The 24548-nt window shown below is 38.8% G+C and overlaps 2 protein-coding genes across 2 annotated transcripts in view; one reads left to right on the top strand and one right to left on the bottom strand.

Annotated features, from left to right (window-relative positions):
- SLCO4C1 (solute carrier organic anion transporter family member 4C1) overlaps positions 1 to 20505 on the bottom strand; it is a 43023-nt gene extending 22518 nt beyond the window's left edge. The window contains exons 1-3 of the mRNA XM_070742977.1: positions 20088 to 20505; positions 11148 to 11411; positions 1577 to 1771 (exon numbers count right to left, since the gene is read on the bottom strand). Coding sequence (XP_070599078.1) covers positions 1577 to 1771; positions 11148 to 11411; positions 20088 to 20307 — 679 coding nt within the window. The 5' untranslated portion in view covers positions 20308 to 20505. The remainder of the gene's footprint in view (positions 1 to 1576; positions 1772 to 11147; positions 11412 to 20087) is intronic.
- On the top strand, positions 143 to 640 carry LOC139162525 (dolichyl-diphosphooligosaccharide--protein glycosyltransferase subunit KCP2-like). The gene has a single exon (XM_070742979.1). It carries the CDS (start codon positions 215 to 217, stop codon positions 626 to 628), a length of 414 nt encoding a protein of 137 aa, XP_070599080.1. The 5' UTR covers positions 143 to 214; the 3' UTR covers positions 629 to 640.
- Positions 20506 to 24548: the final 4043 nt, after the last annotated feature.

The raw sequence follows: 24548 nt of genomic DNA, 5'->3' as shown, positions 1-24548 counted from the left end.
GGAGCAGAGTATCTCATTCTAATCTACTGATTTGCACAGGTGAGAGGTAGCAACTGCAATGTGATAAGGAATTCTTCCAGGCTCCCAAAATAGGATCCAAGTGCCACCCCTCACATTAGAAAACATAATTCCGGAGAGCAGACCGACGCTCTGGTTCAAACCGAGGAGGGATCGTTGGCTTGGCGGACGGAGCAGGGGCATCGCGCGGGGCATTATGGCCGTCAGTACTGGAATTTCTTTGGTCCTTTCCTCCTTGTTATCTCTGCTGCTTTTCACTGGGATGCAAATGTACAGTCGCCAATTGGCCTCCAGTGAATGGTTGACAATCCAAGGGGGTCTACTGGGATCTGCCCTCTTCATTTTCTCCCTCACCGCCTTCAACAATCTGGAAAGCCTGATTTTCGGCAAAGGGTTCCAAGCGAAGGTCTTTCCTGAAATTATTTCCTGTCTCCTGCTGGCCCTATTTGCATCGGGGCTGATTCATCGAGTGTGTGTCACCACTTGCTTACTCTTCTCCCTAGTTGCCCTCTACTACATCCAGAAGATCTCCTCCACCTTCTACCAAACGGCCACCCCAGCCTCCGCCGTGCCCACCAAGACAGTCAGCAAAAGCCGCAAGAGGAATTGACGACGGAATCATCATCCCGTTCACCTTTCGGTTTTCCATCAATTCCATTCAATAAAACCTCTCTCCCTCGGAGAAAACATAATTCCGGTGCAGGTATTCAACTCAATGTTTGTGATTCGAAGTGGGTAAGCAGCATTCTCAAACATGCCAACTTTAATTCTTTGCATACAGGTAATCCTCAATCTACAATAGTTCATTTAGTGACTGTTCAAAATTACAACGGCACTGAATAAAGTGACTCATGGTCATTTTTCACACTTACAACTTTTGCAGCATCTCCATGCTCATGTGATCAAAATTCAGATGCTTGGCAACTGGTTCATACTTATGACCGTTGCTGTTTTCCTTGGGTCATGTGATCACCTTTTGCAACCTTCTGACATGCAAAATCAACAGGGAAGCCAGATTCATTTATCAATCTGGTTACTAACTATAGTTATTCAGGTAACAACTATGGCAAGGAAGGTCGTAAGTGGGGCAAAACTCACTTTGCAAATGTCTCACTTAACAACAGAAATTTGGGGATCAATTGTAACGTAAGCCAAGGACTACCTGTATTGAGCATATAAAGGTATGAAGTGGGAAGGTATGTATGGACGAATGTTCAAATCACTTAGATGAGCATTTGCTTGGGAATTTTTAAGTGCATTCAGTATAACATACTTACAAGGCCCCTTCAGGTCTTTGTGCTGATCATGAAAAGGGCTGAAGCTCCCTTACATGGGAACTGAGGCCTTAGGGATAAGGTCATCCTCCATATACCTGAAGATGAACATAGCCCTACTGTAAGCAACTGTAAAAACACATCCTGTATCCCAACCAACTTAAAAAAAACACCTTACAAGGAGTTAAATATGCAAATAAAAAAATCCAAAAACATATTAACAAATTTGCTAGATGCTCAAGGTAAATTTGACATTTCAAGAAATAAAAATTAATCATACTTACCTATGTAGACTGAAGCTTTGTGCTTTGGGACACTATCATCAATGAAAGTTGTGCCCAGTGTGTACAGAGGAGTTCCACCTGCTCCTAAGAGGAGCTGACCCAGCAAGAAAATATAGAAGTAGTTGGAAAGTTTTGATCTGCTGCCAGGGCGGCATGGCGTGGTTTGGCCTCCAGAAAGAGGTACTGGACAGATGTCTAGAAATAAAGGACAGCAAGTCAGTGTAAGTTCCTTCTCTATCAGGAGAAACTGTCATATGTTTGCAATTGTTTGACATGTCTAGGGCTGTGAAAATCTAGCTGATAGCTACAAAGAATTAGTTTTGTTACTTCTTTGCTGCTATCTAGTAGCTATCCAGATTTTTCAGAGTAGTTACTGTATATAATCGACAATCAGAACAGTCATAAGCTTTTAAAACTGCTACAAATTTTTAAAACTATATAGAGCCATTTTTCAGACAATATGGGGAAAAAAATCAACATATAATAAGTTCATTTTCTGAGTAAGTCTTCGTTAATGTCTTCTTTAATCACTGAACAATGGTTACTCAGAGAGTTTAGAAAATAGAAGCTAGCTCACTGGAACTACTGAGAATATAATTTTGTTGTATTCTGTTTTTATATATCTTAGGTAGCTATGGCATCTGTAAACATAAGTCATTAATAAATTATAAGTGACCAGATTCACTCAACCTATTAAATTATAATCCATGATTTAACAAATCACAATGAACATTTTAAATCAAAATCAACCAAAACACATTATAGGATAACAATTCTTAAAAGAATGACAAAAGATGGTGAACTATAAGAGATAAGAGCAATAATTAAATTTCTATCATTTTTAAAAGAAGCACGCAAATTAGGATTATACACCAACATCCCACTCAATTTTATCTTGATCATTGTTGTCAAATGCTTAATTATATTCAATAAACAATGCATATAATAGTAACCATGTTGACAATGCCATATATTTTATTTCCAAAGAATAGGCCTATTCCCTGGTTGCTGCTGCTGGAAAGCAGCTTACAACAAACTTTCTGTGCAAAAATTTCTGTGCATGCATAGAAGATCAGAACCAGAATGCAACATGACGTGTGCACTTCTGAACTAGTAGATAAGAGAACCACATCCCTGACATGGATACTTATAGTGTAAGAATCATATAATGCAGAAGACAACAATTCTTATTCTTCTTGAACACATACTCCCTTAAAATCCCTTAAACACCTTAACATCCAAGATGAGCAACTAATTTTATAACTTTTGATTGCTATACATCCTCCCATATCTATGACAAAATGTTTAAATCTGTATAACAATACAAAATTATCTGTCTTTGACTTTCAAGCTCAGTTTATGAAAGGACTCATGTCTTCCCTCCAATCCTGCCTGATGGAATTTATTTATATTGGCTCTTCCTGATAATGTATAGAGCACTATTCTGGCTCTACCACATTCCCAAAATTTCACATTTTTCCTTGTAACATTTTCCAACCACCTTCTATCTCATTTTATCAGCTACACGAAGCTCAAATATGAAAAAAAGTTGTCTTGAGACACATGAGCGTTCCTCCAGGATACTTTTCATGTAACAGCAGTTCAGGAGATTTTTAACCATGGTTTTTAAAGCAAGCTACAGTGGCTTGATTTATATACCATAAAAGATTAAATTGTATTGCCCAAATCACAAGGTCTAGGTGGTTTAGTACAATTTATGAACCTAGCTTTAATCTTTCTCTTACTAAAAGTCTACTAAAACTTCATTTATACTATTTCATTCTATTTGGGTATTGACTTGCAGACAGCCATGGGCTACTAGTCAGAATGCTAAATTGGGCTCACTGCCGCGGCTCGTAAGTGCTTGCGGGACCAGCGTGATTTTCCTTCTGCACCTGTGAAAGTAGCAAAATCACGTACAGAGCTGCAGGTGCACCCATGTTTCAGTGAGGTTTTTTGCTTCTGCGCATGCCAAAACATGGGCATACCTGCGGCTCCATGCGCGATTTTGCTACCTTCCCAGGTGCAGAAGCAAAACCGCGCTGGTCACGCAAGCACTCATGAGCTGCCGTGGCAAGCCCAATTTAGTGTTCTGGCTAGTAGCCCATCACTACTTACAGATCACCTTTAAACACTGAAATATGACTAGCAGACTGATGCTTATTGTATAAAATAGAAGAGAATAGTACAGCTCAGTGTTGAACCTTGGAGTCCTTTATGACATTACCTAGTTGGGCAATGAAACATCTGCAAACAATAAAAGTTGAGCAGCATCCAAGGACTTCTAAAGGTAATATTTAAAATTAACCAAAAGTCCCAAGTCTTATGCAATAGTTCTCAGTTTATTTATTTATTTCAATTTAATTCAAGTATTATACTGTGCTTCAGCAGATGAGGTTCTGAAAGCAATGACTTGATGTAAAACCCCAAATAATACTCTTTCAAAGGGCATAATGATCATGGAGCTATTTTCACAACATATATGAATCATTTTTCAGTATTCATTAACTCTCATTGCAATAAAGAGAAACAAGATCATGTTTCCCATTAATAGAATCTTAGAAGATAAGATAAGATATAATACTTTAGCAATCCATTTATAATTTTAAAAAATAGAACTGATAAGCACTATCAAATCCATGGACTTTTACTCTCTATAGCCAACTTTCATTGTAACAGAAAACAAATGAACAGAAGTCCTCAACATACAGCCACTATTGGAATAGAAATGTCCATTAGTAAAATGGCAGCAGTTTAATGAACCACACTTAATGTTACCATCTTTAATGCTATGGTTATTAAGCAAATCACTGCAGTTGATAAGTGAATCAGGTGGTCATTAAACAAATATATTTTTCCCAATTGACTTTGCTTCTCAGAGGCTAGCTAAACTAGTTGAGAGGGTCACAAATGGCAGCTACTGGATGTGTATTTTGAGTAGCCCCAATTTAAATAGTAGATAATGTCTGTATATAGACTTTTTATTTGTATGTTATGAGACCCTCCCCCCATGGCTCTAGTTTAAGTGACAGTTCTGATTATGTAGTACTCTAATTCAATTCCACATGAATCTTAAGCGATACTAAGATGTTAGAATATAATGAGGGGTGTCAGACTAATCTCATTGATTTCTTTGACTATGTCACAAAGGTGTTGGATGAAGGTGGTGCCGTGGATATTGCCTATTTGGACTTCAGCAAAGCCTTTGATATGGTTCCACATAAAGAGCTGATAGATAAATTAGTGAAGATTGGACTTAATCCCTGGATAGTTCAGTGGATTTGCAGCTGAGACAGGTTACAAGTGGGGTGCCACAAAGGTCTGTTCTGTGTCCTATTCTTTTTAATATGTTTGTGAGTGACATAGGGGATGGTTTGGTAGGGAAGGTTTGCCTATTTGCCAATGACTCTAAAGTGTGCAATAGGGTTGATATTCCTGGAGGAGTCTGTAATATGGTAAGTGATTTAGCTTTACTAGATAAATGGTCAAAGCAATGGAAACTGCAGTTTAATGTTTCCAAATGTAAAATAATGCACTTGGGGAAAAGGAATCCTCAATCTGAATATTGTATTGGCAGTTCTGTGTTAGCAAAAACTTCAGAGGAGAAGGATTTAGGGGTAGTGATTTCTGACAGTCTCAAAATGGGTGAGCAGTGTGGTCGGGTGGTAGGAAAAGCAAGTAGAATGCTTGGCTGCATAGCTAGAGATATAACAAGCAGGAAGAGGGAGATTGTGATCCCCTTATATAGAGCACTGGTGAGACCACATTTGGAATACTGTGTTCAGTTCTGGAGACCTCACCTACAAAAAGATATTGATAAAATTGAACGGGTCCAAAAATGGGGTACAAGAATGGTGGAAGGTATTAAGCATAAAACATATCAGGAAAGACTTAATGAACTCAATCTGTATAGTCTGGAAGACAGAAGGAAAAGGGGGGACATGATCGAAACATTTAAATATGTTAAAGGGTTAAATAAGGTTCAGGAGGGAAGTGTTTTTAATAGGAAAGTGAACAGAAGAGCAAGGGGACACAATCTGAAGTTAGTTGGGGGAAAGATCAAAAGCAACATGAGAAAATATTATTTTATTGAAAGAGTAGTAGATCCTTGGAACAAACTTCCAGCAGACGTGGTTGGTAAATCCACAGTAACTGAATTTAAACATATATCCATCCTAAGATAAAAATACAGGAAATAGTATAAGGGCAGACTAGATGGACCATGAGGTCCTTTTCTGCCATCAGTCTTCTATGTTTTCTATAGGGGTGGGCTCCAGCCAGAATGCTAAATTGGGCTCACCGCCACGGCTCGTGAGTGCTTGGGGGCCAGCGCAATTTTGCTTCTGCACCTGTGGAGATAGCAAAATTGCACATGGAGCTGCAGGTGCACCTGTGTTTAGGCATGCATGGAAGCAAAAACATCTCTGAAACACAGTACAGAAGCAAAATCGTGCTGGCCCTGCAAGCATTCACAAGCCGCAGCGACAAGCCGAATATTGCATTCCAGCTAGCAGCCATCCAGCTGACATTAAACATAAAACCAATAAGATAAAAGCTATACATCTTGGAGTAGCCCATAACTTCCATATCAATGGATGGAAATTAAACAAGGAGAAAAGCAATCTGGTATTAAGGAGAAACTCCCTAACAACTTTCCTTAACCACTGGAAAGTTGTGGGTGTTCCATCACTAAAGGCTTTTAAAAAGAAACTGGACAGCCGCTTGTCTAAAATGACATACAGTTTCCTGTTCCAGCAAGGATTTGGACTAGATGACCTCTAAGATCCCTTCCAACTCTGTCATTCTATGTTCTATATTCTGAAACACCAAGAGCAATAAGCCACAAAAAAAGTGTACTGTACGGATGAAAAATCTTAACAAATAAAATCAACAGAATATTTACAATTCTGGGCATGTAACTTTTATTCAAACAAGTTTACATTCTATTCAAGACATACTGCCATTGTGTTCAGCAGTTCTGTGTCACTGAACTGTACGTGGAATTTTAGTTTTGCTATAGTTTGAGGTGTGGAGGAAGGAAGCTACGTATGTAAGTTCTGCAAAATGGAGGATATTGTTGAATTATAACATATTGGCTAAGGTGTCTGTGTCTCTTTCTGTGTGTGTGTGTGTGTGTGTGTGTGTGTGTGTGTCACGTGCATGCATGCTAACCTATTTATTAAACTGAATAACAAAGACTGAAAGCAGGGTTTTTTAAAAAAAATTCTAATCAGCATCCTCAAGAAGAAGCCATTTTTCAAAAAACCTCCCTCTCAGAATTTCAACATTTCCTCAAGTCTAGTTCCTTTCATTTTCCTCTCATTTGCCCAGTCCTTATGAGAAGAAAAAGGGGGACATGATCGAAACATTTAAATATATTAAAGGGTTAAATAAGGTCCAGGAGGAAAGTGTTTTTAATAGGAAAGTATACACAAGAACAAGGGGACACAATCTGAAGTTAGTTGGGGGAAAGATCAAGAGCAACATGAGAAAATATTATTTTACTGAAAGAGTAGTAGATCCTTGGAACAAACTTCCAGCAGACGTGGTAGATAAATCCACAGTAACTGAATTTAAACATGCCTGGGATAAACATATATCCATCCTAAGATAAAATACAGAAAATAGTGTAAGGGCAGACTAGATGGACTATGAGGTCTTTTTCTGCCATCAGTCTTGTATGTTTCTATGTTTCTAAAATAGAATGAAGCCCTCTAGTTAATGTTCTTTTTAAAATTATTTTTAAAACAGCTTCAGTGCCTTTTTATTTTTCCCCAAGCAGCAGTGACAGTGTGTTAACCACACCTTCAGGAGAAGAGTAGTGAAGACAGATATCTTTGTTGCATAACCGCTATTTCCCTTCAAGATAGTTTCACTGGAACAAATAGAATAGAAGGCGTTGAGTAACAGCAGTTCCACCCTTTCAGGAGTTGCTCAGCAACTGGATGCTATAGCCCTATGCTGCCAGATAACCTTCCAATGCATCAGGTGTGCCCAGCCAGATTTCATTAGCAGGATGCAAAATAGATTTCAACTTGCATTTCAAAAAGAGGTCAGTTAGGCAACTATTTGTATTACTCAAACCACTACAATGTTTCCTCAACTTTGCTACTACCGGTTGGAATATGTATGTTAGGCAGATGACAGCAGCCACTTGGGATATTTAATTCAACAGCTCATGGGCCGGAATGTTCTGTTTACTTAAATTTTTTACCAGTTTATATTGCACAAAAAACAACAACAACAACCCAAGGCTGTTTTTCAAAAATTCAAAATTTATGTCCTTGGTATGAGGAAGATGAAATTTACAAAGAATTGAACATGTGCACATTTTAGAAAGCAATGGAATGTTCCATTCTAAGATCTTTTTTCATTATTATTCCAGGTCAGACTTGAATCCAAGCTGATGTCATTGTTCCTCATAAATGAACAAGACAAAATCTCAGAAAGGCAGCGATGAGAACCAATGAGATGCAAGTTTGAGCAAAAAGGAAAAACACAATAAGTTAGGTTGTTAAAAAAATGTAAAATGTGAGTATTGCTGTGTATTCAAACCACAGAGACTAGGCTGCAAAAAAGGCAGATGTAGTCTGATACCCACAGGTTATTTATTTCTGATGTAATTTAACTAATTAAAGAAAAATGTTTATGGAATTATCATGCAAATGAACCTAAGAACTTCCTCATTAAAAAAACAGAAACTAGAGAATCATCATAATTAATATATATATATATAACAGAAAAATACAGGAAGTCCTCATCTTACAATAGCTCATTTAGTGATCATTAAAAGTTACAACAGAACTGAAAAATTCACACTTAAGGCCGTGGCAGCCTCCAAAGTATTAGTAAATAATAATAATAGTAATAATAATAATAATAATAATAATTTATTGGATTTGTATGCCGCCCCTCTCCGTAGACTGGCTCTATTAATATTTGGATACATTTATGTGCGCAAATATTTTTGACATATTTATGATCATTGCTGCGTCCCAAGGTCATGTGATCTTTTGACAAAGTTGATGGGAGAGCCAGATTCACTTAACAACAGGGTTACTAACTTATCAGCTACAGTGATTCACTTAACAATGGTGAGAAAATTCATAAAATGGAGCAAACTCACTTAAATGACTCAGTAATTTCAGTGGATTACTTTGAAAGGAATTACAACACTTGATTTGAAAGAAGAGAAAATTTATCTTGCTCCAGGTAATTTAATTTTTAACCCTCAAAATCCCTCACTTCTGCTCTCATTGCTTAACTTTAAACCTCTACCCCTTGACGAAACAGGAAAAAACCCTTCTATTACTCATTGAGACTTTATTTAATTATTAATATTGTGTGTGTAATATGCAGTGTGACAGTTCTTTAAGAAAAGTGACTAATTACTTCACTCCTCTAAACACATTTGCAAGAATGGTTTCAAGTATTTTGCCTAGTCTCTAGTCTGTCTAAAGCAGGTGTGTCAAACTTATGTCATCACGGCAGCATCACGTGACATATTGGGATGTATTCCCCTTTGTTAAACCGGGTGTGGGCGTGGACAGTGCATTATGCATCCAGCCTATGGGCCAGGAGTTTGACAGTCCTGATCTAAACATTAAATGGAATTACATTCTTAGTTGCTTTTCCATAGGAAAAGTGGGATGTAGTAACGAGGTGGGTTCCATGTACCTTCCCTATCAGTTTGCATCGTGATGGAAGTGCGTGTTTTACATCACGTCAGGAATATGGCCCTCTGTGCATGCTCAGAAGCCTTTGTGCATGTGCAGGGTTCTTTGCTAGCCTCTTTCCAGAAGTGGTGACTGGAGGACTAGTTTTGGGGTGTGGCAAGCTGGTTATCGCTGGGAGCAAATTTCTGCCACCGATTCAAGCAAACTGGTCCAAACTGGCGGTAACCCCCCACTGTTATAGTATCATTACTCTTCAACTAATAGTAATTTACATATTAGAGCTATATGATTTTATAATAATCAGCCGAGTCTATGCATCAATAGTGCATGCGTTTAAGCAAGCAATTGACTTATTAAAAATCAAAGTCACCATTATTTTAATAGTTCATTTTTCTTTAATATCCATCTTCTCATTTCTCTAGCACATTCTCTTATATTTTCTTTACTCAACTGAATATATTAAGTTACCAAAAAAGGGGCTGGTCATTTTTATGACAATATGAATCGATTACTTTTTGTTCTCCAGGTTTGCAGCTAAAAGGAATTTTTATGTACACAAAGAATGGAATCCTAACTAGTACAAGGTTATAGTTCACATGAAAGTCTTCACATAGACTTGGACACTTCCCACTGAATAAATAATAATAATAATTTATTAGATTTGTATGCTGCCCCTCCCCGAAGACTCAGGGCGGCTCACAACAACGATAAAAACAATATTATGCTGGCACAAATCTAATATTAAAAAAAACTAAAAGCCCTATCATAATTAAAAACCAAACAGCACATACATACCAAACATAAATTATAATAAGCCTGGGGGAAAGGTGTCTCAAATCCACTATGCCTGGCGGTATAGTTGGGTCTTAAGTAGTTTACGGAAGATAAGGAGGGTGGGAGCAGTTCTAATCTCCGGGGGGCGTTGATTCCAGAGGGCCGGAGCTGCCACAGAGAAGGCTCTTCACCTGGGGCCCGCCGGACAACATTGTTTAGTCGACGGGACCCGGAGAAGGCCAACTCTATGGGACCTTATCGGCCGCTGGGATTCGTGCGGTAACAGGCGGTTCCGGAGGTACTCTGGTCCAATGCCATGAAGCCAACTGTGCAACTAAAATTGGACTTCAAAATAAGGAGATAAATGACATCTTAAATGTCAGTTACAAAAGAGATTTAGCTTATCAGACACTGAATTGGAGGTGCTAGTCCTGTAGCCTTTTGGAAAGAGCAGTTATTTGTAAAAGTAGCAGCCAAGATCCACTTTTTCTTCTGATTAAAGACATTTGATGGTTTCCTTTTGACTTTGAAAAAGCTAAATCCATTTTTTATTTAGTTTTCTTATAGGAATGAAAGTTAGAAAAATATGAAAAGGAGAAAAGTGCAAATAGAGAAAAAGGAGAAACAATGACTTCCAATTTTCTTCAGTGCAGCAGATTATGAAAATAATTCAACATCATTTGCATTTACATTTCACAACATTTCAAGCCATGTTTATAATTACAAAATATTTCTAATCATCAAAGCTTAAAATCAAAGTCTCATTTTTTTCCAGTTTTGAACAAACTTCAAAAGCTGTTTCCAAGTAGAAACAAATTTAGAATTTTTTTCCCTTCTTCCATGGTAAAGGAATGGAGTGAAAGATAGTGAAATTTTAATTAAACAGGCCACTTCACTATTATTAACTCCATTGCCTTACCATTCACTCTTCCATTGAGGAAGAGAAAGCTAATTCTATTTGGTCTGTTGTACTGAGGTCTATTCCAAGATTGTGTTTTGAATTCCCAATAAGGAACAGAGGAAAAAAAATACATAAATACATGTTGGCTATATATTTTTGAACTAGATCTGTAGAATAACAGTAAAAGAAATAATGATCAGCTTAAGATATATGAACTTACCTTCCGCTTTTTCTCCATATGTGTATGGTCCAGTAGTAAAATGTGGCAAAGCAAATACTAATGCTCCTAAAGCGATCAGAAAAGAGGACAAAGCAAGCCATCTTGGTTTGTGACCACTTTCACCATAGAAGGATATAAAAAGGCATAACACGGAGAATGAAATGTCATAACCAGCAGAGATTATGCCAGTGAGGGAACTGCTCAAATCATAACGCTTCTCAATTGTAGAAATGCTGACATTTATCAATCCATTTACAATAATCCCTAGAAGAAAAAGAGGCAGGTGTTAGTTTGTTTATTCATGTTTTTAATCTGTCAAATTTCTAGCCCACCCAACTCCAAAACAAACCAGGTCTTTACCGCTTTCCGTAAAATCAGTAGGGTGGGGGTAGTCCAGATCTCAGGAGGTAACTTGTTCCAGAGAGTCGGAGCAGCCACAGAGAAGGCTGTGGCTGCTCCCTACGAGACTAGACTTTCAATCCTGGGCCTAGAAAGTTTAGAACTAAGACGCCTTAAACAAGATCTAAGTATTGCCCACAAGATCATATGCTGCAACATCCTGCCTGTCGGCGACTACTTCAGCTTCAACCACAACAACACAAGAGCACACAACAGATTTAAACTTAATATTAACCGCTCCAAACTTGACTGTAAAAAATATGACTTCAGTAACTGAGTTGTCGAAGCGTGGAACTCATTACCGGACTCCATAGTGTCATCCCCAAACCCTTTACCCTTAGATTATCTACGGTTGACCTATCCAGATTCCTAAGAGGTCAGTAAGGGGCGAGTACAAGTGCACTAGAGTGCCTTCCGTCCCCTGTCCTATTGCTCTCCTATATCTCCTATACCTTTCTTTTATTCCTATATCTCTTCTTCTATTCTTTCATTGATATGTTCTATTACTATACCTTCTTTTCTATTATTTCTTAGATATAGTTTACTATCAGTATCTCCTCTATAACCTTCATCATGTATTTTACTATGTATATATAGATATATACCCACTAAAACCCTCATTGTGTATTGGACTAAATAAATAAATAAATAAAATAAATAAATAAATAAAAGGCACTCTCCTGTGGACCCACCAGCTGACACTGCTTAGCTGATGGGTCCTGGAGAAGACCAACCCTGCAGGCCCTTACCGATCACTAGGAGCTATGTGGTAGAAGGTGGTCTCGAAGATAGTCTGGCCATGAGTCATGCTGGTCTTTAAAGGTAATGACCAACACCTTGAATTGCATCCAGAGATCAATCAGGAGCCAGTACAATCCGTGGAAGGCTGGTGTAATGTGGGTGTACCTAGGTACACCACAACTGCTTGTGCGGCTGAATTCTAGACCAACTGTAGTCTCTGAACATTCTTCAGGGGTAGACCTATGTAGAATGTGTTGCAATAGTCTAGCCGTAAGGTGACAAGGGCATGAGTGACTGTGAGAAGAGTCTCCTGATCCAAGTAGGCTCGCAATTTTGAATCTAAAAACTAACATTTATGTTTCAGGTCCTCAACCCATTACTTCTTCATACATCATGTGGTAAGATAGCTGATGCACCATTTTGCACATTGCTGAACAAGTTTCTTGATGGAATAAAAACCTTATTTATGAATTGAAGCAGATGAGGGAACCCGCCAAACTCCATGGGAGTTCACTTGGTTGAATTTAATTTGTCCCTTTCATTTCAATGGGTCTGTCTTATCACACACAGAACATAAATGCGTAGGCCATCCACCCATGTAATCTGTACACTGAGATGTACGGATTGTGTAATTGACTCCAGTGCACATCAGAATTAATGTACGTAAGTCATGGGGCACATTTTATCAAACTCTGGCAAATTGACATAGGGTATAAAGCTCCTCTTGCTGCAGTGACAATTTCTCTTCATGTTGTTTATTCCAGTCAGAGTTTACTATCAAAATAGCTGCTTTTAAAAAGTTGGAAAATGTATAAATTTTCCTTTTTTACAAAACTTATATCTATCCCTTTCCTGGATATAAAGCCTTACTCTAAAAAAACCCAAAACCTAAAATTCAGAATGATAGAATATATATGCTCTGTTTGAAAACAATTATGTGCCGAGTTGTATTATTTCACTGAAATGAAATGTTTACTATTATAAATCGCCCTGGAAAATCTGACTATGAAGCAATTTGTGACATTTTTAAACTATGATACAAAATCCAGTAAAGCAGAAGAGTTTCAAATCTGAAACTTTTCTTACAAAACACATTTCTCAGTTTACCTCATAGCACAGGAGTGCCTGATATCTGAAGCCATGACCCAGAGACAAGACAAGAAGCATATTCTCATTTCCGTGGAAAATAAGATGGGAGAAGCCTGGTGAGGAAGATGGTCAAGCATTCAATCTCAGTTAAGAAGTAGACAAAGGGATCAAGAGAGACTTCAAAGACCTCCACCCATCATCCCAGCACAAAGCTGACAATTATTTTCTGGTTTCTCTTCCACAAGACAATTCTCCACCTTGTAAGGCAATTGCCACATATCACCAACCTACACTAGTTTCGTCAGCTCTGCACATGACAACCAGCTAAAGCCAGTGAACACATCTCCCCATTGTGTTTTTTTCCCTTTTTTCTTTTTTGTAATATTCAAGGTGTTCTGCCGGGCTCTCTGGTAGGAGCCTCCCGAAAATTCAAGGGTACAAATTTCAGACACACACACGTTTGAAAATGCAAAACAATATTCTTTATCACAAAAGTCAAAATAAAGTAAGCACTCTTTTCGTATTGCAAAGAGCACTCTTCCCAAAAACAACCAGGTAGTCTGTACAATTTCCCTTAAGCAGTCATTAAGTACTTAGCCAGCAGCTGTGGAGAAACTTCACACCCCTTCTTCTTCCAACAAAGTGAGACACACACACAAGTTGCTCTGCTTTGGTTTCAAAGGCATGAAAAAGCAACTAAGTCCAGCATACAAGATTTCTGACGAACTGTGAACAGATATTCTTCTACAATGGCCAAACCCACATGCTGCTATTTATAGCAACAGCCCTAATTACTGGAGCCCCACCCAAACACAGGTGGACTCCCTTATTTCCTGTAATATGTTCTTACTTGGTCTCTTCTACGCATAATGTCCAAAATGTCATCATCTGAAGCAATAGAAGATAAGGAAGTTTGACTGCCTTGGCTGTGTGCCAAGCCCTCCTCTGCTGAGCCACTCCCACCTTCTTCATCATCCAAGGAAACTAAACTGTGAACTGATTTTGTCAGCAGTAACACAGGCCTGTGACATGTTGAAGTTTCCCCTGCATCCACCTCTCCATTCCCTGGGGCAGGAGCTGGGCAAGAGCCAACCACAACACAAGGGCTTATAAAATAATAATTTAATATAATGTACTCAAGATCACTTTACATCGCGAACTGTTTGAAAATATGGGTCAAGTGGTTTAGAAGTACTAAAGAGGCTTTGGGTGCTTTTTTGAGGGTGGAGAACTTTCTGTTACTTATATTTCTGAATAAGAAACAATTGTATATTTCACAGTAACACCTCAATCTACTGTAAATCCACTTGTATTGAATAAGCATTTGATAATTATGAAACTAAGTCCTATTAAGCAGGACTGTAACATTCATCCTGTTTCCATTCTTATCGAATTGCAGAACTGGTACGGTAAGGCCATCAATCTCTATCGGAAAAAATAAAGCATTTAGGATATATTACTGCCTAGCCTTGAAATTAACCAAACCCCAGAAACAGACTTAGTGATAAAAAAAATAAAATTCAAAGCTCTTGCCCTGATATTATAGGAGGGCCCAAATGATCATCCTGTATACAGTGGAAAAGAAAGCAGCAGAAGAGACACATCATCAGCATATTAATGGCGTTGTAGCTTATGGACCCTGATGGTATCATAGCATCTTTTCTTCTAGTCCAGGGGTTTTCAATCTTCAACACTGAAAGCCACTTGGGCCCATTGCCCACAAAACCAAACAACGGGAGACACAAAAAATAGGTGGGTGTGGCCAGTTTTTATGTCACTCACTCCCATCCAAGCTAGTGCGCACCCTCCCAGCCCTACCAAGAGGTCGCAAGAGGAGGTGGGGGAAAGGGAGGGAAATCTCCATTGCAGGTTGCACTCATTCCTCAGCCAGCCTTGATTTCCTAAAGGAAGGAAGAAAAATGGGTAACAAAGAGCCTGAGAGCATGCATGGCTTTCTGAGAGAGTGAGAAGAGACACAGGCAGGGAGTGAGAAATGCACACACACAGAGGGAGATTGGCTGATGGGTAAGACTCTTTGCCAAAGGCCAAATCCAGTCAAACTGAATCCCCTCCTCTCTTCCCTCTCTCTTTCTCCCTCTCTCTATCTCTTTCTTGAAATGGTGGACTGCTATTGAGAAAAAAGTAATACAGTTATAAAATGGAACGACTGGATTTTCCTATTTAGGGCCAATTTATCTCTTATTACTTGGGTTGCTGTTTTTTTTCCTGGCAGTTCCTTTTTATATTTTTTCATCATTACTAGAAAAAAACTACAGTTGGTTACTCACATCAGTGTTTCCCAATCTTGGCAACTTGAAGATATTTGGACTTCAACTCCCAGAATTCCCCAGCCAGCGAATGTTGGCTGGGGAATTCCAGATATCTTCAAGTTGCCATGGCTGGGAAACACTGACTTACATAACAGACTCCCAAAGCCATAGATCTGGTGGTTAAAACATCAGGCTAGAAATCAAGTAATCATGAGTTCTAGTCCCACTTTAGGCATGAAATTCAGTTATCAACTTTGAGTCATTCTCTCACCTCAACCCACTTCACAGGGTTCTTGTTGTGGAGAAACTAGGATGAGGAGAGGTTATTAGGTATGTTTTCCATTTAGAGGTATTTATAAACATATATAGCCAAGAAGGCTTCAAGAGTTGTAAACCTAATCCTACGTAGCTTCTGCTCTGGCAATCTCACATTACTTACCACAGCTTACAAAACTTTTGCCAGACCCATCCTCGAATACAGCTCATCTGTTTGGAACCCATATCGCATCTCAGACATTAACACCCTTAAAAATGTCCAAAGATACTTCACCAGAAGAGCCCTTCACTCCTCCACTTGAAATAGAATACTCTTTGAGACTAGACTTTCAATCCTGGGCCTAGAAAGTTTAGAACTAAGACGCCTTAAACAAGATCTAAGTATTGCCCACAAGATCATATGCTGCAACATCCTGCCTGTTGGCGACTACTTCAGCTTCAACCACAACAACACAAGAGCACACAACAGATTTAAACTTAATATTAACCGCTCCAAACTTGACTGTAAAAAAATATGACTTCAGTAACTGAGTTGTCGAAGCGTGGAACTCATTACCAGACTCCATAGTGTCATCCCCAAACCCCCAACACTTTACCCTTAGATTATCCGCGGTTGACCTCTCCAGATTCCTAAGAGGTCAGTAAGGGGTGAGTACAAGTGCACTAGAGTGCCTTCTGTCCCCTGTCCTATTGCTCTCCTATATCTCCTATACCTTTCTTTTATTCCTATATCTCTTCTTCTATTCTTTCTATTACTATACCTTCTTTTCTATTATTTCTTAGATATAGTTTACTATCAGTATCTCCTCTATAACCTTCATCATGTATTTTACTATGTGTATATAGATATATACCCAGTAAAACCCTCATTGTGCATTGGACAAAATAAATAAAATAAATAAATAAATAAATAAGTAAATGAATGAATGAATGAATAAATAAATAAATAAATAAATAAATAATAAAGGCAGGATTAAAAATAAATAAATTCGCCATTATACTGCTCTTTGACACTTAGGCTATTGATTTATGGTGTCCCACAGGATTTTCACTTCTTAGGGAGATGTTTAATATTTCTATGAAATTGCTGTCAAGAGATAATACCAAGTTCTGGAGTGCCCTGTCATCATAATGCTTTTGCTGTTTCTTGCTTTCCAACTCCAAGGGAGTAATCAGTACAGGTAGTGCACAACTTACAACAGTTAATTTAGTGACCTTCAAAGTTGCAATGGGTTGGGGAAAAGTGATGACTATTTTTCACACTTATGTCCTTTGCAGCATCTCCATGGTCACAAGATCAGAATTCAGATGCTTGACAACAGGTTCATAGTTGTTACAGTTGCAGCATCCGGGGGGGGGGGGTGTTTCATGTGAGTCCCTTTGGCAACCTTCTGACCAGCAAAGTCAATAGGTAAACAATAATCACTTAATAACCATGTTGTTAAGTAACCATGTTACTAACTGAACAACTGCAATGATTCACTCAACTGTCACAAGAAGGGTGGTAAAACTCACTTAAATGTTACACTTAGCAACAGAAATGTGGGGCTCAATTGTGGTTGTAACTTGAGGACTACCTGTACTACTTTTAATGCTGTCTACATTACAGAATGGGTTGGCTTAGGAAGAATAAATTGAAGTTAAATCCAGACGGGCTGGCTCACAAGCAATTACATTCACAGATCTATTTTAGATGGAATCACACTTCCTGGAGAAACAAAAACCTGAACCCTGGGATCCTCTTTGAGTTCCATCTGCCACTGGATTCTCTGATTTTATATATATATAAATATAAGGGTTTTTTTTCCTGTTGAATCACTATCAGCCAAACTTGCCATTATTTCATTATTATTATTATTTTATATGATTGTCATTATTTCACTATCAGCAAAAATGTGTGTAACACACACATATGTGCGTGAGTGTGTGTATATAGTTTTTCTGTCAAGTCATGTGGTATACCAAAATATGTGAGGGAGTATACTGCCTGACAAGGCAAATAGCCCAAGTTCAAATCCAAGAAGGATATAGCTAGCTGATGAGAGCTAAATACTTGAAATAGATCTATACTAGTCTCCCTTTATTTCTTTATCAACAAAAATGTAAGTTTCAATAGATACAGACAGACAGACAGACAGACAGACAGACAGACAGACAGACAGACAGACAGACAGACAGACAGACAGACAGAGGAAAACCCCACACTACTTCAGACAAATGATTATCCAACATCTTTAAAAAATCCAGTGTTGGAGCATTCACAACTTCTAGATGCAAGTGTTTTTATTTATTTATTTATTTTGTCCAATACACAATAATACACAATGAAGGTTATAGAGGATATAGTAGAGAAGAAATACGAGATATAGGAGAGACTATAGGACAGGGGACGGAAGGCACTCTAGTGCGCTTATGTACACCCCTTACGTACATAAGTTGTTCTACTGTTTTGGATGCTACACCAAGTTACCTTGAAAAGCATCTCTAAGTTACAAATGAATGACAAATTGGCAGCTCAATTACCAAAGTGCAAAGTGCAAGAAATGTAGGATCCTTGCACTGAAAGATCTTTATTGATTAACTGATAGTTTAACAGTCACATTTTAAAACGTGTGCTCATCCTTAAACCTATTCTTCCCCTTCAGGCTTTGTCAGGGTGATGCACATTTGCCCCCCCAGTCAGAGGCTGATTATGTGATATACAGTGAGTCACTCTTGAGCCACCAATGGATGTCTCTGGTCATGAGTTTTGCCTTGTGTTAGGGATGCCTGTAAAGATGAACCTCTTTCACAGGACCTTCACTGCTGGTTAATTTTAGTCCCAGGTTTCATTTGATTCCACCCTTTGTATGCTTACCATTGCTAATTATTTTGACACCACACTGGAATCATTTGTTTATTATTTTTAAATTTTATTTTATTTGTTTGTTTTGTCAAGTACGTATTGGTGGTAAACAAAGATATAACAATATTTATATACATGATACTAGTAAAAGAAGAACATTAGGACAGAGAATGAAAGAGAATGAAAAGTGCACTTATGCATACCCCTTACTGACCTCTTAGGAATTGAGAGAGGTCAACAGTGGATAGTCTAAGGGTAAAGGTTTGGAGGGTAGGTGATGATACTACAGAGTCTGATAGTGAGTTCCATGCATCAACTACTCGGTTACTAAAGTCGTATTTCCTGCAGTCGAGCTTAGAGTGGATTAGGTGTAAGTTTGTATCTGTTGTGTGCTCATGTGTTGTTGTAGTTGAAGCTGAAGTAGTTGTTGACAGGAACGACATTGTAGTAGGTGATTTTATGGGCTATGCTTAGGTCATGTTTAAGGGGACATAGTTCTAAGTTTTCTAAACCTAGGACTGTAAATCTAGTTGCATAGGGTATCATGCACTTAAGTTAGGGAACGATCTATCCGCAATAGAAATGGCCGTTAAAGCCTATGGGAATTAGTTCAGGGCCTCAGAATCTTGGAAGTGGGGGTTCCTCCACTCTTATAATAATAACAACAACAGAGTTGAAAGGGACCTTGGAGGTCTTCTAGTCCAACCCCGTGCTTAGGCAGGAAACCCTACATTACTTCAGACAGATCTGCTTAAACACTTCCAGTGTTAAGGCATTCACAACTTCTGGAGGCAAGCTGTTCTACTGATCAACCATTCTGACTGTCAGGAAATTTCTCCTTAGTTCTAAGTTACTTCTCTCCTTGTTTAGTTCCCACCCATTGCTTCTTGTCCTACCCTCAGGTGCTTTGGATAATAGATTGACTCCTTCTTTGTGGACACACATGAGATACTGCAACACTGCTATCATGTCTGCCCTGGTCCTTCTTTTCATTAAACTAGCTATGCCCAGTTCCTGCAACCATTCTTCATATGTTTTAGCCTCCAGTCCCCTAATCATCTTTGTTACTCTTCTCTGCACTTTTTCTAGAGTCTAAATATCCTTTTTACACGGTGGCGACCAAAACTGAATGCAAGGCCTTCTAAAGTGGTATTAAATCATCTTAAACATGAGAATCTTAAATCCTCATCTTCCATGGAACAGAGAGCTGGAGATCCGAGAGAGAGAGGAACACCAACGTCCCAAAGGTAACTCGATAGTAACTCAATAGTCCCGATGAAAAGTCCCGTCCCCCGCATGAGCTCGCTACTCCCTGCTTACCTTGAAAGACCGAGAGGAGGCTGTAGAAGACCAAGTAGCCTTTGGCGTTGTTGCAGACCTGTAGGACTTGAGGAGTGCACCGGCCTATCCCGCAGAGTTCCTCATCCGGATCAAAATTCGGCGACTGCAAGGCACTCGGGCTCGCCGGAGGGAGCCGGGGGTCGACAAGATCCGGGTTGGAAGACTGGAAAGCCGGGTTCTCCAAGCCAGCCTTTTTCATGGCGCGATCGGAGGGGCCGGAAAAAAAACTTCAGCCGCCACAAGTCCGCCTGGCAGCTTTCGAAGCACACCTGTCGTCCAAGCGCCAGCCCGCCTACATAAGGGCAGAGGAAGAAGAGCCGATGAAGGCGGGCCCGCTGTCAAAGAACCGGCAAAGTGAAAATTAGGAAGGAAAAAAAAAAGGCAATGAAGAAAGCCAGCCCTCTTGCGAGAGGACGGGGGTGGAAACCTCGGCTTGGTGACCTGAGGTTCCCCCTTACTGGAATGACCAGTTTGCTGGTTTGCCCAAGGAGACGCGCCACCCTTGCTCCCATCAGCCCTGAAATCAAGGGGTTGAAAGGAGATGTGCGAGCGGGACAGCCGCCTGGGAGACGAAGCCAAACCGACACACACACACACACACACACACACACACACACACGATCCACTGCCGCCCCCCCCTCCCCCCAATAGCAGCCACCGGAGGAAAGAGTAAGCGCATGAATTGGTAAAGAAGAGCGAGAGCCGGTAGATGTCACCCGTGTCCGTACTAAATATGGAGTTGCTTTCTCGTTTCTCCTCCGGACTCTGAAGAGTTGACTTCTTAATATTTGCAGTTTCGAGGTTTGGGCGATTCCGTTCCCATCCCCGATCCCCACGCTTTCCTGAGGGTGGCAAAATATATCAAGATGTTGCGACAGGAAGTAGAGATTCCACATTCCAGTTTCTGGTCTTAATAAATGACGATTCCGGATAAGTGTTACAGCACATGGCAAAAAGACAATGGGTCAGCTTAGCCAGCCATGTTAATTGCAGGACATTCAACCCATCTGGAATGTTGCAGAGAGTCTGCTTTGTGACAGTTTAAAAATGACAGTTGTCAAGGGCACCATTGAAGGCATGACATCACTCTGCCAAAGGTACACACTCTTTCTGAACTGGGCCTGTAGACATCAACACCAGGTGTCCCCAAGTTTATAAAAAAGTGAATACTTTGTACTTCGGATATATCTGGGGACTTCACAGGAGTTCATTAAAGCCAGGGGGAGGGCTGGCGGAATAGGTGACTAACTGAAAGTGTTAAGAATCATAGTTTTTTTCTCTCTCCCCTTCCCCACCCCCAATATTTTGGGAATCAGTTGAGTTTTCCTTTCCAGTTTAAAATATTAATAAGATTTGAACTTAAATATAAGTCTTCCGATCCCACAAAGAATGGGATATCCCAAATAGACAAATGGCAAAGGGACATTCCTGTCTGATTTATGATTAACAAGAATTTGTTAACACTTTATTCAAGAAGGGATGGGTATATTATGTCTCCCCATCTTCCACTGATGAAAAAAAGTACAAGTGAGTATGTTTGGTCTTAAAAAAACCCAACTACTACTTTTCCTTTTTTTTAAAAAAAAAGAGTAAAATAGATCTGGCTACAACTCTGCTTGAGCTGATGGGAGCATACACTACTTTCGTTTTCAGGATGATAGTAGTTCTCCTGGCCTTGAAATGAAGCCAACTTTGTTGTAATTACCTCCCTCCCCTTCCATGAATTAGGTAGAAGATCAAAATTTACTCTCTTTTTTATCCAGGGCCTTTTATTATGTTTTAATTGCTTTCATATTTTTAATTGCTTTCAAATGCACCATGATCTTGTTTTTATGATGTTTTAACGCTTGTTTCTTTGCATTCTTGGATGCAGCCCTGAGTCATTATTAGAATGGGCAGTGTACTAAAACTCGAAGAAAACAAATGAACAAAAATGGCTTTGGCAGGGGAGAGTAATAGAAAAACAGGACTATCATCTCCTTTTCTATGCCTAAAGCATGGGTATTGACTATCACTGTGGGGTACACTAAAAGGTGTAGGAGAAAATTAGTTTCTCCCAACTGATTACTGGGAGCATGAAGAAGAAGCTTCTTGGATGAGAAGCAAAACATCTTTAAAGAAAAAGAAAACCAAAAAGTCAAGTTGCCTCTTCAAATAAGCACCTTTGGGACAAACATGGGTGACTGAAAATCTCCATAGACATTTTTAGTGCAACGTTTTTCCACCTTGGCAACTTTAAGATATCTAGACTTAAACTCCTAGAATTCTGGCAGTTAAAGTCCATACATCTTAAAATTGTCAAGGCTGAAAAACACTACTTTAGGCAGGAAGAAGAGCATGACAATTATAGTTTCCCCACAACAGCAGAAGCAACACAACATTTCCCCAACAACCCACAATCACTACATAATAGTCCATTGCTACATATTGGGTTACATATGTTAAGCAATGGAAACTGACTCAGATGAGCAAAATAAGGATAAAGGTGTTTAGATTTGTTGGTGAACAAATTTAAAAGAGTGAACAGTGGAAAGAAAGAGCTCTCTTCTGGACTTTGATTAATTGAAACCATGTTTATCAGATTTTTTTTAGGCAATTGGAAATATTTAAAAATTAAAACAAAACTTTTGAAAAATAAAAGTAGGGCAACAACATAGTACAAAATAATATAATTACAGATATAAACATTGTGTAAATAAACAAATGAAACAATTCATGTAATAGTTTATTAGAAACATCCAGAATTTCACAGTTTATAAAATATCGATGAAGTGAGAAACTAATTAGACAACAACATGCATACATTGCAACACAAATTCTGCACCAGATTTACCTGTGTGTGATATTGCAATCCATGTTATCCAAGAGTGAAGTTTACAATGCATATTTCATCATTCTGACCTTATAGTAGCTAGCATAAAAGAAACCATCCACAGATAGCTGGTGATTTTACAAGAACTGCTACCACTACAGAAAAGCCAAAATTTTGCTAGAATATTCAAGTGTAGGAATTCCAATCTTAGTCTTAAGTTTCTGCAGAGATCAAAAGTTCCAAATTTTGTCATTGCACACTGTCACCAATGAGATAGTAACCATCACTTTGGTCCAACTATGTTCCACATAATTTGGCAGATTGTAATACCCTAAAAGAGTATTAAAACTACCACAGGAAATGTATGATAACATGATTAGGTGGGACACTGGTGATACACAACTCTCGTGTTTGTCAAAATGGTGGTATTTTTTATAAATAGAAGTCAACATATGGGGGGGGTGAGGAGACCCAACGTAAAGATTCTTGTCGATTTTCTGATCCAACATGGAACAAACATCTCGCCATTTTAAAAAAGTCTCAAAGCTGATGTAGAGGTGCAAAGGTTGTCAACTATTACTTTGGATTATCTATATTTCTTCTTTTCCTTCAAAGCTTTTTTAATCTATTAATGCACAGAAGAAACAAACATGCTCCTGCCTGTCAAAAAAAAATCTCTTAGGTGAGTGACCTAAGAATGAAAATAAATATTTCATGTTCTTCCTGGTTTTCTTTAATCTATGTACTTTGATTTGCTGTACAGTCCATGCCCATAGACAAAGTTCAATTGTACGTGGATTTTTAAGTCTACCATATCAGTTCCTGATTTGCTCAAAAAGTGACTGAAATTTAATATAACTTCATTAGAGACCAATATTACATCTGTAAATGACATTGTACACGATTACTATCTGAAACCCACAGGAAGCAAATCCATCTGGCAAAGCGTATACTATTTTCCATTGTACTATATATTGGAAAATAAATATATCTTAATTATCCTGGTCTGGAAACACAAGAACCAGGAAATGCATGCATAATATTGTTGAATGTGGGAGGTGTATTATTTGCTTATATTTATGAGCTATTCCAGCGATGCAGCCAAAACTGGGGTGGTAGTTGCCTTTGGTTGTACAAAGAGATATGTGCCTAGGTCAGAAATATTTTAAATACTAACAAACCTAAGTCACAGATACCCACCCATCAGGGAGTCCAATATGAGAAGAGTGGAACATTGGTAGGGGTGGTGTCACAAATGGCAACTGTGATGGAGCAAACCAGAAGGAAAAACAAATCATCAATGTTGTTTCTTGAAAACTTTTCACTTCTCATCATAGTTCCCTCTAAGCTGAGCAGTGAGCAATCGCTCACTTAAAAATCATCATCAACTCAGAGTTTTCCAAACCTGCCCAGAAGCCGAGAGGGAAAGAGTGAGAGGGAAGGAGAGAGAGAGGAAGAGAGAGAAACAGATAGAAAAAAGACAGGAAGGAAAAGAGAAAGAAAAAGAATGGGAGTAAGGAAGAGAGAAAGAAAATCAAAATCTAGTTTGAAACTAGCTCAACTATTTAAGTGGCATTTTGATATTGATAGAGTGGCCCTATTATGAGCTCACTGTTATAGACACACAG

The sequence above is a fragment of the Erythrolamprus reginae genome, chromosome 2 (genome assembly GCF_031021105.1).
Source record: "Erythrolamprus reginae isolate rEryReg1 chromosome 2, rEryReg1.hap1, whole genome shotgun sequence".
In the NCBI taxonomy this organism is placed as follows: Eukaryota; Metazoa; Chordata; class Lepidosauria; order Squamata; family Dipsadidae; genus Erythrolamprus; species Erythrolamprus reginae.
The sequence above is the reverse complement of the archived record's forward strand: the minus strand, read 5'-3'. Positions and strand labels throughout refer to the sequence as shown.